This window comes from Monodelphis domestica, chromosome 3 (genome assembly GCF_027887165.1).
Source record: "Monodelphis domestica isolate mMonDom1 chromosome 3, mMonDom1.pri, whole genome shotgun sequence".
NCBI lineage: Eukaryota > Metazoa > Chordata > Mammalia > Didelphimorphia > Didelphidae > Monodelphis > Monodelphis domestica.
Genome location: NC_077229.1, coordinates 494,150,113 through 494,164,200, shown reverse-complemented (window position 1 = coordinate 494,164,200; position 14,088 = coordinate 494,150,113). Strand labels below are relative to the sequence as shown.

General features: G+C 38.0%; 1 protein-coding gene across 1 annotated transcript in view; it reads left to right on the top strand.

Moving 5' to 3' along the window:
* Positions 1–14,088, top strand: part of ARSB (arylsulfatase B) — a 248,481-nt gene that overhangs the window by 26,178 nt on the left and 208,215 nt on the right. Inside the window, exons 2-4 of the mRNA XM_001381553.4 lie at positions 899–1,085; positions 4,316–4,506; positions 10,552–10,759. Coding sequence (XP_001381590.2) covers positions 899–1,085; positions 4,316–4,506; positions 10,552–10,759 — 586 coding nt within the window. The remainder of the gene's footprint in view (positions 1–898; positions 1,086–4,315; positions 4,507–10,551; positions 10,760–14,088) is intronic.

Sequence of the window (14,088 nt, the reverse complement as noted above, 5' to 3'; positions counted from 1 at the left end):
TCTTTCAATGAACAAAAATCTATTTTTTTCTCCCTTTCATCTCCCCCTCCAACATTGGGAAGGAAAAGGGAAGAGAATAAGCACTTAATAAGTGCCTACTCTGTACCAGGCACTGAGATAAATGCTTTATAGCTATCTCATTTGATTTGGGGAAAAACAAAACAAAACAAACCCTCTAACAAATATACATAATCATGAAGCACAACAATTCTTCCAGTGGCTAGGTGGGAAAACACATGTCTCATTCTGCACCCTCAATCCAAGATCTTTCTGTTAGGAGAAGGTTGATGGCTTGTTACATCATGAGTCTCCTGGAATCTCAGTTCATCATTGTGTGGTCAGACTTCCTAAGTTTTTCAAAGTTGTTTTTCTTCATGATGTTATTGTTATTGTAGAAATTATTCTCTTGTTCACCTCACACTGTGTCAGTTCATTCAAGTCTTCCAAAGTTTCTCTGAAAACCATCCCCTTCATCATTTGTTACAGAAAATAGAACTCCATCATATTTCTACACCATTTTTTGTTGAACCATGTCCCAGTTGTCTCTCCTGTGTATTAAAAAATATTCTGTTGATGCTCTTATCATTCAGTTCTTCTCTATCTCTTTTATTCCCTGCCTTATAACACCCCCTCCCAATAACAGATATCCTTTAGAATAAGTATAGGCAAAGGTTGTTTTGTTTTTGCTTTTATAGGACATTCCAACATGCATTTTTTTTTGGGGTCTCTCCAGGCCAGAGAGCTCCATTTCAGAAGTATATTGCTTAAGCCCCTATAGCAACAAAACTAGAAGTCCGAGCCTAGTGCTTTTGCTCCATGATACTGGGCAGCCACCCCATACTCTCATATAGAGGGTGACAACCTCATTAATCCCTGATCCTATGTTTGTCCTTTTAAGATCCACACAGGTTTACAGCATCAGATAATCTGGCCGTGTCAACCCAGCTGTATACCTCTGGATGAAAAACTGCTGCCTGAACTTCTCCGGGAGGCTGGATATGTCACCCACATGGTCGGAAAGTGGCACCTGGGCATGTTTCGAAAAGAATGTCTTCCAACACGCAGAGGATTCGATACGTTCTTTGGTAATGGAAATCCACGTTGTTCTTTATGGTCTGGTCCAACGATAGCCCTCTAATAAAATACACCCAACTGTAATCAGATGAGATAATTGGAAACTTCAATGCCTAGTGAATCAGTTTTTATTCTGCTACCTCCATAAGTATTTCTCTGTATTTAGTGCATGGTGGTCATAATCCCTGCAGGAAGGCATTTACCTTTTCCATTGTAGTAAGGGGTATCTTAGGGCCCTGGAATAGTTCCCTAACCGGCACTGATGATTCTTTTCCTCTCAGAGAATATTTTGTTATACCACGAGGAGGCATAGGTTCAGTTTTTTCCCCTAGTCAAAAGCCAACATGAGCTCCATTTCTTCAGATATTTAGAATAGCTCTTTCCTGCAGACAACATTCAAAAGCTTCTTCTGAAGTGCATTAAAAAAAAAAAGAATGCCTGGTTATCAAGCAAAAGAAATTCCTTTGTTGGCCATGTCCAAAAATGTTTGTATCATTCTATACTCTGAATTTAAAATCTCTGTGTTAGGAGGTGGAGGGCATATTTCATCATGTGGAATCATTGTGTTGGCAAGTGATGTTAAGTCTTTTCTCCTGGAGCACTTCTCTTGCTTTTGGAGGAAATAGACTTTCTTTCCCTAGTTAAGGTGAAGGGAGAGAGCCCAGCATTTCCTATGAAAGGCAGGCATGCTTACAACCAAAGACAATCCTTTTGGGGAGGCAAGAGAAGCAGATGGGAAGAGCACAGAAGACTTGGGTTTAAATTCTGGCTTTGCCACTTACTGTCTCAGTAACTTTGGTCAAGTGATTTGTTTTCCCCTTTGGGTAACCGTTTCCTCATCCATGAAATAAAGCGGTTGGTCTAGATCAAGGGGGTCTTAACCTGAGATCTGTTGACTTAAAAATATTTATGGATATGGATATGTGTGTGTATGTATGAGTAAATATAATCCGTTGCATAGCAGTATAATGGGTTTCTTTTATAATCCTCTATGTTTGATTTTAGGCATTTAAAAACATTCTGAGGAGTCCATAGGCTTCAACAGATTGCTATAAGAGAACATGACACAAAAAAGGTTAAGAACACCTGATCTAGATAATTTCTCTAAATCTATGATTATATGAAATGACCTTAATGGAAATGGCCTAATCCTATAATAATAAATTTATATTAAACCCTTGAGTCTTTTACCTTTAAATTTTACCTTTTTTTACCCTTTAAATTTTTACCCTTTAAAATTTTACCCTTTAAATTTTTAAAAATCTTTTTTTCAATGCCTTATTTTTAGGGAGAACAAATCAGGTTTAAATTTCCTCCTCTGCAATGTTTCTGTAATACTCTAAATATTCTTGCCATATGGCTGGCATTATTATTATGTGTTGACTCTTAATGATATTTTTTAAAAGTCAGAGACTGAATTGTTTAAGAATTTTTTTTTTTGTTTCTAAAAAAGGCGCAGGTAATAACACACTTTTAGAGGCTGATGACTTTCAGAATATAAATTCATGTTTGTAAATCACTATAAAGACAAAAAGCTCTGTATGCTCATAATAATAATAATTATTTTATTACTTGAAATCAGTTTGGCGGTTAAGCTATTTGTAAATTAATGGAGCGGCACAAAAAAACATGTGAACAAATAGCTGTCATTTCTCTGGTGTCCCCTTATTTATTAGATCTTTTCAATATTAATATTCGGTACATATATATAACATCTTTGTACCAAGCCTCTCCTCTGGATAGATTCCCCCAGATGATAAGCCTATTGTCTGCAGTTTACAGGTGGACAAGCTGAAGTGTGAGTTCCACAAGGTCACATAATAAATCACTGGCACAGCCCAGAATAGAACACCCCCTCCCAAGTCTCCCAACACCTGATCTTCCCCCTACAAAACTAATAGGATTTTTATGCACCCTCCAGTGCAAATCAAGTAGCTTAGGGTAAATGCTTCTGGTTTCTGGTGCTTTGACACATGGAGGAATGATTTTATGAATGTATGTGGATGTATCCATATATTTTAAAACCATAATATTTTGAGAACTGTGTACAGTTCCTTTTTAAAAACATTTCTTTCAGCTTTTTTTACTTTGCCTCATTATGCTTCCTTGATATTGTCCAACCCCAAACCTATTCAACCAGAGAATAAAACACTGGCTACTATGAGGGACCTCTGATTTGGTGACTCATTGGTGGATGAAGTGCTGTTTGAAAAGAATCAGAGGGATGCAGGGTCATAGATGTTGGGGTAGGAAGCACCCAAGAGGTCATCGAGTCCAACCCCATAATTTTATGGATGAGAGAACTAAGACCCAGAAATATTAAGAAACTTGCTCAGTATTCTTTTATTTTTATGATATCTGGGAAGTTCTTACTAGGTATACTGTTAGGTTTGGAATTGGGGAGAATTCTCATGCATTTACCTTCATCTTCAAGGAGGTTTGCCACTATTGGTCTGTAGATGGCGCCTGTAATAAAGAACAAGGCTGTCCATTTTAATGTTTTAAGAAGAGAATTCAGTAATGTTTACAGAATTATTGATAGAGACTACTTGTTTTTCTTCTCGCACTTAGCCTCATATATGGGGCAGGCAGGCAGGTGATATTTGACTCTCTGAAGGAATTTAAATATATGAAAAATCCAATTTAACATAGCTTTTGAATTGGTTTTGTGGGTTTTCCATACGCTAGGTAGCCAGGGGGCTTTATTAGGAAAGATTTGTGTCTTTCACCAGGTGGTGTCAGCATCTGACTAGGGATGGCTGAGCCACTCCTGGGAAGTCAGTATCACAATCTGAAAATATTAGGGAGAAAAGCATCTCACGTGCCCCCTCCAAATAAAGCCAGATGTCCAGATCATGCCAACTACAGCTGTTTCCTGGGCTTTATTCTAACTTTAGAAGGCCAGGACATCATTCCCTTGACTTCATCTGAGCTCTGAGGAGTTTTGTTTTGTTTTTACAGATTTCTCTGATGTCACCTACTTGCCTTATAAAACAGAGGAGCTACTGTTCTCAAAATCTTTCTGGGGTCATAGGTTAGACTGGCACCACAAATGAAATTTTTATGCTTTACAGTATCAAATATAGAGATGTTAAAAAGAATGTTGCTCTGATTAGCCTTGTCATCTGATTAGCCTTGTCATGGGTAATCAATCGCATTAGGTGATTAAATGCTGAAACATTCGTTTATATAATAAGTTTTATGCTGTGCTGACTGCTTTCATCTTCCATTCTCCTTGTAGGGTACCTTCTAGGTAGTGAAGATTACTACACCCATAAACGCTGTGTACATATTGATGCCCTGAAAGTCACCCGATGTGCTCTTGATTTTAGAGATGGAGAAGATATTGCAGCAGGATATGAAAATATGTATTCAACAAATGTATTTACAGAAAGGGCTGTGAACCTTATTGCTAACCATCCAGCCCAGAAGGTACATTATTCTTCTTCTCTTCCTACCTCTACCCCTTCCTTCCTTGCATCCTTCCTTCCTTGCATCCTTCCTTCCTTGCATCCTTCCTTCCTTGCATCCTTCCTTCCTTCCTTCCTTCCTTCCTTGCATCCTTCCTTCCTTCCTTCCTTCCTTCCTTCCTTCCTTCCTTCCTTCCTTCCTTCCTTCCTTCCTTCCTTCCTTCCTTCCTTCCTTCCTTCCTTCCTTCCTTCCTTCCTTCCTTCCTTCCTTCCCTCCCTCCCTCCCTCCCTCCCTCCCTCCCTTCTTCTTGTTTAATCATGATACAAGGTTACTAGACATGCATTAGAAGATTCCACTTTTAATGACAGCAGCCCAAGTATTATAATGTGGTGTAGGTCAGACATAAGCCCTCTTCTCTCCATCAGCCTATATCAGTGTCTTCACCATGATTATATATTCTTTTTTTTTAAACCTTTACCTTCTGTCTTGGAGTCAATACTGTGTATTGGCTCCAAGGCAGAAGAGTGGTAAGGGCTAGGCAATGAGGGTCAAGTGACTGCCCAGGGTCATACAGCTAGGAAGTGTCTGAGGCCAGATTTGAACCTAGGACCTCCCATTTCTAGGCATTATATCTTCTTTAAGACTTGCTTCATTTGATGCTTCTTGACCTTGACATCTATGATGTGTATCATGGTGCCATTGTCCTTAGTCTTCTTCATAGGTGACAAATCAGTCAGGGGAACTTGATGGCATAGTGATCAAAATCGCTCCTCCTAGGGACACTCTAGAGTCACTAAAAGGTGAAGGGCATTTGGAGCATCACCTTTGGGTCACTCTTCAACAGGGCTTTATTTTGTCTAGAGGAGAATAACTTCCTTTTTGAAAAAATCTTTGATGCTATCTTGTAGGAAAGGGTTCATTGTTTCTTTAAAAATAATGAGATACCAAGCTAAATGGCTCAGTGGATAGAGTGCTGAACCTGGAGTCAGGAAGACTAGCTGTGTGACCCTGGGCAAGTCACTTAATCCTGCTTGTCTCAGTTTCCTCATCTGTAAAATGAGCTGGAAAAGGAAATGGTAAACACTCTAGTATTTTTGCCAAGAAAACCTCAAATGGAGTCAGTGAAGAGTAGGACCCGGCTGAAACTGACTGAACAAGCTAATTGGTACAGTTGATAGAGTGCTGGGTCTGGAGTCCAGAAGAACTGAGTCAAATTTGGTCTTGGGCACTTATTAGCCATGTGGTCTTGAGTAAGTCACTTAACCTCTGTCAGCCTTGAGTATAAAAAAGGGATAATAATGGCTCCTACTTCTTAGGGTTGTGGTGAGATAATGGATTCCTGATTCTCCCACATCCAGTGAGATAATAAATTAAGTGCTTAGCAGAACACCTGACCCATAGTAAGTGCTCTGTAAATGCTAACTATTATTATTATTAACAACTTCACTATTATTTTGCTATCAAGAATCCTAGAATCACAGATTTAGAGCTAGGAGGAATGTTAGACGTCATCTGATTTAACCTCCTTCATTTTAGAGTTTCAGTAGCTGAGTCCTAGAGCGGTCAGGTGATTTGTCTCAAATTTCACTCCACTTCAGGCACATTGCTGTCAAGGTAATCTTCCTTAAGCACAGATCTGATTGTGTTCCTCCCCTACTCAACCAACTTCAGGTCTTCTTTTTACATAAAGGATAAAATATGAATTCCTCTCTTTAGCTTTTAAAACCCTACAGAATCTGACCCTAACCTCTCTTTCTAACTTCACTGAATATTAATCTCCCTCCAGGACTCTTTGTTCTCTCTCGTCACACATAGCTCTCCCTTTTATCTCTGTGTTTTTGCCATGACCGTCTTAAGCGTCTGGAATGCACTCGCTCTTCCATATTTCCTCCAAATCAGAGAGTCCCTCTCTTCCTTTTTGACTGTGTTTTAGTACCATCTTCTACATGAAGCCTTTCCTGATTCTCCCAAATCCAAGTATCCTCCCTCTAAAACTATCTTGTATTTAGCTACTTTGTATAGATTTGTATTCCTTCACCTTATATTTATGCTGCATTCTTTTGGTATTTGTACTTGTCTCCCTCATTACGTGTAAGGTCTTTGTGAGCAAGAATCATTTCATTCCTTGTCCTTGTATCCCCAGCACTTTTGGACAGTATTTGGAACACCAGAGTCACTTGATAGACACTTATCAAGTTATTGATGATTGGCTACCCAAAGACACAAATGCAGCAAGGTGCAAGCTTTAATCATTTAGAATAATTTAGGGGGAGGTCAACCAACATAAACACACGAACATTCAAGAAGAAACTTAGTATTATTACTTATATTTTTGTCTTTATGTACATTTATATACACACATAAATATCTATGCTTTTGTATAAAGCATAATTACAAAAGTAATGCAAATAAGTGAAAATAATTGATTCTTTTAAATAGGTTTAGATTTTCTCCCATAATATTTTTTAACATTATGAATTTGTTATTTTAGACCTTTTTATTTTCAAAGATGATACAAAAGTAAATTTAAATTCATGGGAGAAACACCTCCATCTAACCTAGAGATGAAATTTTCATAGATTCTGAGTTCATCAAAATAAAAATGAATGAGGCTATACTGTGTGTAAGTTAACTTTTGTGGCACATGATTTGTTTAAAATATTGGCTCTATATTATAAATAATGCCCAGCAGGTCTTGCAATTGTTTTTACTTTGTTCTAAGATCATCAGCAAATACATAGTTGTAATTTTTCATTAGTTGTCTTGATAACGTAATAGAAATATATGATATATGATTAAAGAGCTTGAACTAGAAGAGACATTAGAGGCCATCTAGTCTAACCCTCTCATTTTATGGATGAGAAAGATGTGCCCCAGGGAGATTTGCCCAAAGTCACACATTCTGTTGTTGCCCAGTCTCACCTCTCCAACTACTTTTCAGATATCTACAACTGGGTGTCCAGTGGACATCTAAAACTCACTATGTCCAAAACAAAACTCATTATCTTTCCCCCTAAACTATATTACTGTTTAAGGTAACAATGTTCTCTCAGTCCCTTAGACTTGTAATCAGAGAATCATCCTGAATTCGTCACGACCTCTCGCCTCCCATATCCAAGCTGGTGCCAAGGCCCATCAATTTCATCTTTGCATCATCTGTCAAATACGCCCCCTTCTCTCGTCCTATGCTGCCACCACTCTGATGCATCATTCCCTCGTTCCCACATGCTTGGACTACTGCAGCGTGAATCAGTCTTGAATCAATACACTATTCTCTCAAATTGGAGAGGGGGGTGGGGAACAGATATGTAAGGAGGTACCAACTGACCAGGTTAGAAATAGAGAGGGCCAAAGCTTCTATGCCCATCCAGAGTGGAATCAGGTCTGTGAATGGCAGCTGCACTTCCAGCTTGGGAGAGATTGGGAGACTGAGTCTTAAAAAAAAAAGTTAAGGGCAGCTAAGTGATATTTCCTAGCTATGTGACTTTGGGCAAGTCACTTAACCTCAGGTGCCTAATCCTTACTGCTCTTTTGCTTGGAACCGGTACCATATATGGGTACTAGATGGAAGGAAAACATTAAAAAAAAATTAAACCAAATCCCCTGACTTTGAATCTGGAGATTTTCCTATTATATTATGTAATCCATTCATTAGCTACATGGCCTGAGACAAGTCATGTAACTTTTCTGAATTTGTTTATTCATTTATAAAATGGAGATAATATCTATAGTAACTATTTTCCCAGTTTTTTGTAAGACACACACAGACACACATATATATAAAATGCTTTGAAAACTTTAAAGGGCTATATAACTGTTATTCATTATTTAAGGTTTGCAAAACACTTTTTTAATAACAGTTCCAAGATATGTCATGTAACCGTATTTTTGAAAATTATTATTTCCATTTTACATATAAGGGAATTAGTTTTTCTCAGATATGAGCATGGAAAAGGAATCAAATATTAAATCAACTGCAGAAAAGGGCCACATCAGATAATTCTTTTATGAGGTATAAATTAGTCCCTTTGTGAGAAAGTAGGCAACCTGATAGGATAAAGAATGATAGGGCATGCTTTTAAATAACTTTTAAAAGTCTCTGAGTCCAGGAGAAAGACTAGGTCCAGGGAACCTAGATCCTGATATGATATGTTGAAGATACAGAGATCTAGATAAAGGGGAATTCTTAGAAGTCACATGGATCTGAGAGAATATTAAGAGGCAATCACAACAAAGAAAGGGATCCAGGGCTCTAAGATTAGGCTCTGGTCATTTTGACACAAGATGTATCAGAAAAGATGTTGGTGAAATTATTGGATTGCAGACTCTTTAGGCAGTAATCTGGTGTCTCTTCCCTCTCTCAACCAGCCAGTCAGCATTTTTTAAGCAACTACAATGTACCAGGTACTGTATTAAGCACTAGAGAATCAAAGGAGACAGAGATGAGAGAGAGACAGAGAGAAACAGAGACAGAGAGAGAAACAGAGACAGAGAGAGAAACAAGGAGAGACAGGGAGGGAAGGAAGTAAAAAAAAAAAACCCAACAGTTCCTGCCCTCTAGGAGCTCATGATCTATTGGAGAAGACAACAAATAGACAAATATGTACAAACTATATACAGATAAACAGGAAATAACAAAGGAATAGCACTAGAATCAAGAGGGATTAAGAAAGGCTTTCTGTAGAAGTTGGGCAGGTGGTATATACCTATAAGATGTATTACCCTGGACAAATTGCTTAACTTTTCAATGCATCTGACAACTCTGAAAGACTAGGAGCTGCAGACAAATTGCTGGAGGGGAAGGATTTTCTCTCTCTCTCTTCCCTAGATGAATTGAGAGAAGGATTTATGGAGAGAGAGGAAGAAGGGACAGAAGGGAGAAATTTGTATATATATGTTGGATATTAGGGACAGACCTGAAAATGGCACTTTATTAATTCAGATTCAGTGTTGAGACAAAAGGAGGCACCTATAGGTCAATGAACAGTTAACCAAAGGAGTTTTACTTATCTGTGACATGGTAAGGACAGGTTAACAAGAATATAGTATCACTTCTATCAACTGTACTATCTTTGTCTCCTTTTTGAAAAGGGTCTGTTCAGAAGGCTCAGATACTATGATTTGTGAGGTCTTCAGATATCCACCAAGTCACAGGAACCCCAAATCCATGTGGTTGGGACTTTTTAGCTCCCTTGGTAAATCAAGAAGCCACATCAACACATCCAGAAGCCACCAGGAAACTATGTCAAGCCATGTCAAGCTTGAGCCTTACTTTTCCCTTTCCTTCCCCAAGTCTTCCCTTTGTTGCCTTTACCTCAATTGTGATAGGAGGTGGGAAACCCTGATAGATATGGATACTATTACAAATAGTATTTGTGGGGGGGGATTTTATTAGCTTAGACATAAATAATTAAAATAAATTTATATAAGTGCAGAAGGAGAAATACGGAGTAGTGAGTAGTAGTGATAATTCAGTGACTTGGAACGCCAAGTCACCTATGAGTTTCTGATCCTAATTTTCTATGTGACTTAAGTACCTCATTTTCTGCAGTGGGTGGACAAGGTTTATTCTCTGAAATCTTTTAGACTTTGAAATCTTTGATTAAAAGACTTTTATTAGCCTAACATTGGAACACAATGAAGAAGGTGAAGAGCTACCTTAAGAGATGAGGGAAAAGGAAGATAAAGAAGACACAACTGATTTAGAACAGCATTAAGATTAGTGTTAAGTGGAAGAAAAAAGTCAACCCATTAATTTATTTTCTACCACGCAGGAATCAAATTGGTACAACATTTGATGAAAGTTCTTGAAATTCATTTATTCGTTTTCTCTTTTAAGATGATAGCAGAGAAAGCCAAACCTCACCTTCAAGGGTAGACATAATTTTAATGCTTACAGCAATATGAGAGAACAGCCTGATTGGGAATTAGGGTTAGGGTTGGGGAGAAGAAAAGGTGGAGAGATGGCAAATGCTGCTCTAATTAGTTGATAAATCCAGATCTGCTTACTATGTGACATTTCCCACTTTGCTGCTCCCTTAACTGATTGATATAATTCTTTTCCAGCCTCTGTTTCTCTACCTCGCCCTACAGTCTGTCCATGAGCCCCTGCAAGTCCCTGAGGAGTACCTGCAGCCATATGACTTTATCCAAAACAAGAATAGGCAGCATTATGCAGGAATGGTGACCCTTATGGATGAAGCTGTGGGAAATGTCACAAGAGCCCTTCAAAAGTATGGGCTCTGGAATAACACAGTGTTTATCTTCTCCACAGGTAAGTCTTTCCAATATAAAATCATCTTTACCCAGAAACTAGGATGTGGCATTCAATAAAGTGTATGAAGACAAAGTGGTTTTTTAGTGGTTCCTTATTAAAATAGATTTCAACTGCAATGGTGGAGAAATGATAGCAAGAGATAAAAAGATGCTCTTGAAGAAGGAAATAGAATTATTTTTTCCTCTTTCAGATGTAGAATATTTTGGTATGTTCCTGAAAAAGAAAAAGGATGATAATTCTACTTGACTACACATAAATTAATGATGTTCATATTCCTGAACTTAAAAAGAAAACCTCTTACCTTAAGCCTTAAAAATCAATACTAAGTATTGGTTCCAAGACAGAAGAATGGCAGGGGCTAGGCAATATAGAAATACTTCTAAAAAAGTTTCCAAAGTACTTTATATTATGATATCATATTAGAGCCTTACAAAAACCCTATGCAGTATACTGCTGCTATTGTTATCATTACTTTTACAGGTCAGGAAATTGAGACTCACACACAACTAAGAATTAGAGGCAAAATTTGAATCCAGGTCTTTTTATCCATTCACCTTGTCATACTATTTTCTCAGTGTGAATAGATACTGTTTAGATTTAGCTATCCAATTAGTTTGTACATGGTGAGGTATATAGTCATTTTTCTTTATAGCCTTTGGGTCTTCTGTAACTTCCATTGACCAAAAAGGAAACATGGTACAAAGAAATGGATGTATAAAATTTCAGAGAAAGGGGAGAAATAGGCCCTTTTATCCTGACCTAATCTACTTTTATTATTTCTTAGATGGAGCCAATGTTTAAGTTTTGGGGCTGTGATATGAATAATTATCAGCAACAAGTATTTATTGACATTTTTATGAAGTTCTTTGCTTTTGATTGTCTAGGACTTAAGATATGATGACAGATGTGCTAAAGGCTAAAATGTTTGCAGTTTGATGATCTTAGGAAACAGTACAGCTCTAATAAAAGAAGGGCCAAAGTCAAGTTCTGTACTCTAATGGATTCTTGATTTGTTGGATATGGGGAATTCCATTAGTGCAGGCTAAAAATCTCTTCATGTATATGCACAGAAAAGGGGGCAAGTCATGCTAATCATTAATTGCCTATTATGTACCATGTCCTGTGCTAAGCATTGGAGATGCAAAGAAAGGGAAAAGAAAAAGCATGAAAATGAAATGAAAAAGAAAAAAATGAGACCCTCTTCTTTTTTAAAATTATTTTTTCCAGTTACATTTACTTTTTTGATATTCATTTAACAAAATTTTAAGTTCCAAATTCTCTCCCTCCTTAACTTCCCCTCCTGAGAAGACAAGCAATTTGATATATACATATATAAAACACAGACCAAAAAGCCCTGAAGAAAAATAAAGTGAGTTTTAAAAAAGCATATTTTGATCTTCACTTAGATTCCATAAGTTCTTTTTCTGGAAGTGGATAACATTTTTTATTTTAGTTTTGTTTAGTTTAGATTATTGTATTGCTTGAGAATAGCTGCATTCACAGTTGATCATCATATGATATTGCTGTTGCTGTGTACAGTATTCTTCTGCTTCTATTCACTTTGTATTAGTTCATATAAGTTTTCTCAGTTAATATATTTCTGAAACCATCTCCCTCATTATTTCTTATAGCAGAATAGTATTCCACCACAATCATATACCATAGCTTTGTATTTGGGTATTCCCTCAATTTTAAATTCTTTGCCACCACAAAAAGATGTGCTATAAAATTTTTTTGTACATATGAGTCCTTCCCTTCCCTTCCCTTCCCTTCCCTTCCCTTCCCTTCCCTTCCCTTCCCTTCCCTTCCCTTCCCTTCCCTTCCCTTCCCTTCCCTTCCCTCCCCTCCCCTCCCCTCCCCTCCCCTCCCCTCCCCTCCCCTCCCCTCCCCTCCCCTCCCCTCCCCTCCCCCCTTCCCTTCCCTTCCCCTCCCCCCTCCCCTCCCCTTCAGAATTGTCCTGGATCATTCATTGCTATTCATAGAGAAGTCCATTATGTTTGATTGTACCACAGTGTATCAGTCTCTGTGTACAACATTCTCCTGGTTCTGCTCCTTTCACTCTGCATCACTTCCTGGAGGTCATCCCAGTTCACATGGAATTCCTCCAGTTCATCATCCTTTCAGCACAATAGTTGGATGGGACTTTAGGAAGATCACTTTGACAGATGAGTGAAGGATGAACTGAAGTGGAGAAAGATGAGGCAGGGACACCAAGCAGAGAGCTGTTGCAGTAGTGCCATTGTGTAGTGATGGCAGCCTGCCAAAATAGTAGGAGGGTAGCAGTATGAGAGGTGATTAGGGGGAATATATGAGATATTGTACAAAGGTACCAATGATGAGACTTGGGCAACTGATTGGATATAGTGGGTGAGAGAGCGAAGAGTAAATGATGACACCTAGATGGTGAGGCTGGATGACTGGTAGGAGAGTGATACTTTCCATAGTCAAAGGAAAGTTAGGAAGAATGAGGATTTGGGGAGAAATGTCATGTACATAGAGATAATAACTGAATGTGTGGGAGCTAATGAGATCACCAAGTGAAATAGTATAAAGGGAGAAGAGAAAAGGGTTCAAGATAGAGCCTTGGGGGACACCTATGGTTAGTAGACACAAAGGCCATTAAGAATCACACTTTTTAGACCATATGTAGAGAATGATTTAATAGTTGGTACTCAAAAGTTGTGATATTCGCCTGTAAACCAATGAGACAGCTTCTAATCTATAAACCAAAAAAGCCTAACAGTTCAATTCATAGGCAACTCGTGCTTGTGTCGGGGAATTATCACTGAAAGGTCTGCGCCAAGAATGTTGAGGAGAATGCAGTAAAATGGGGTGTTTGAAAAGTTTATGGAATGTTACAGGATAATGATCCTGGTAATCTTTATAAAGTGAGCATGCATTTTTAATAGCAATTTTCCAAAATAATCAATTTCACTTGCACTTAGATAAGAGGCTGTTAGGAGAAGCTAAGGTTGCAATTCTTTCCAGAGTGATTTTTACTGTGTTAATTGACAATTTAAGCCACCTGAGGTGGAATTAATAATGTGATTGAAATCCAAGGTGATTAGACCTGCTCGATTTGGCAAATTGTAGGACAAGAGATTCATTTTTTCCAGCCTTCTTATTCTGTTTCAGGCAGATTTTCTTTACAAGCATAGAAACACTGTTTGCATTGGAAGCCCAGCTTCCAAACAAACAAATGTTGAAAACATCATATACAGAAAACCATGAAATACATTCCACTTTTTCATCTCATGCTCAGATTTTGTGGAAAGAAGGGACAAAGGGGCAGGGGTGAAGAATATTTGCAGGAGAATTTCTTGGGA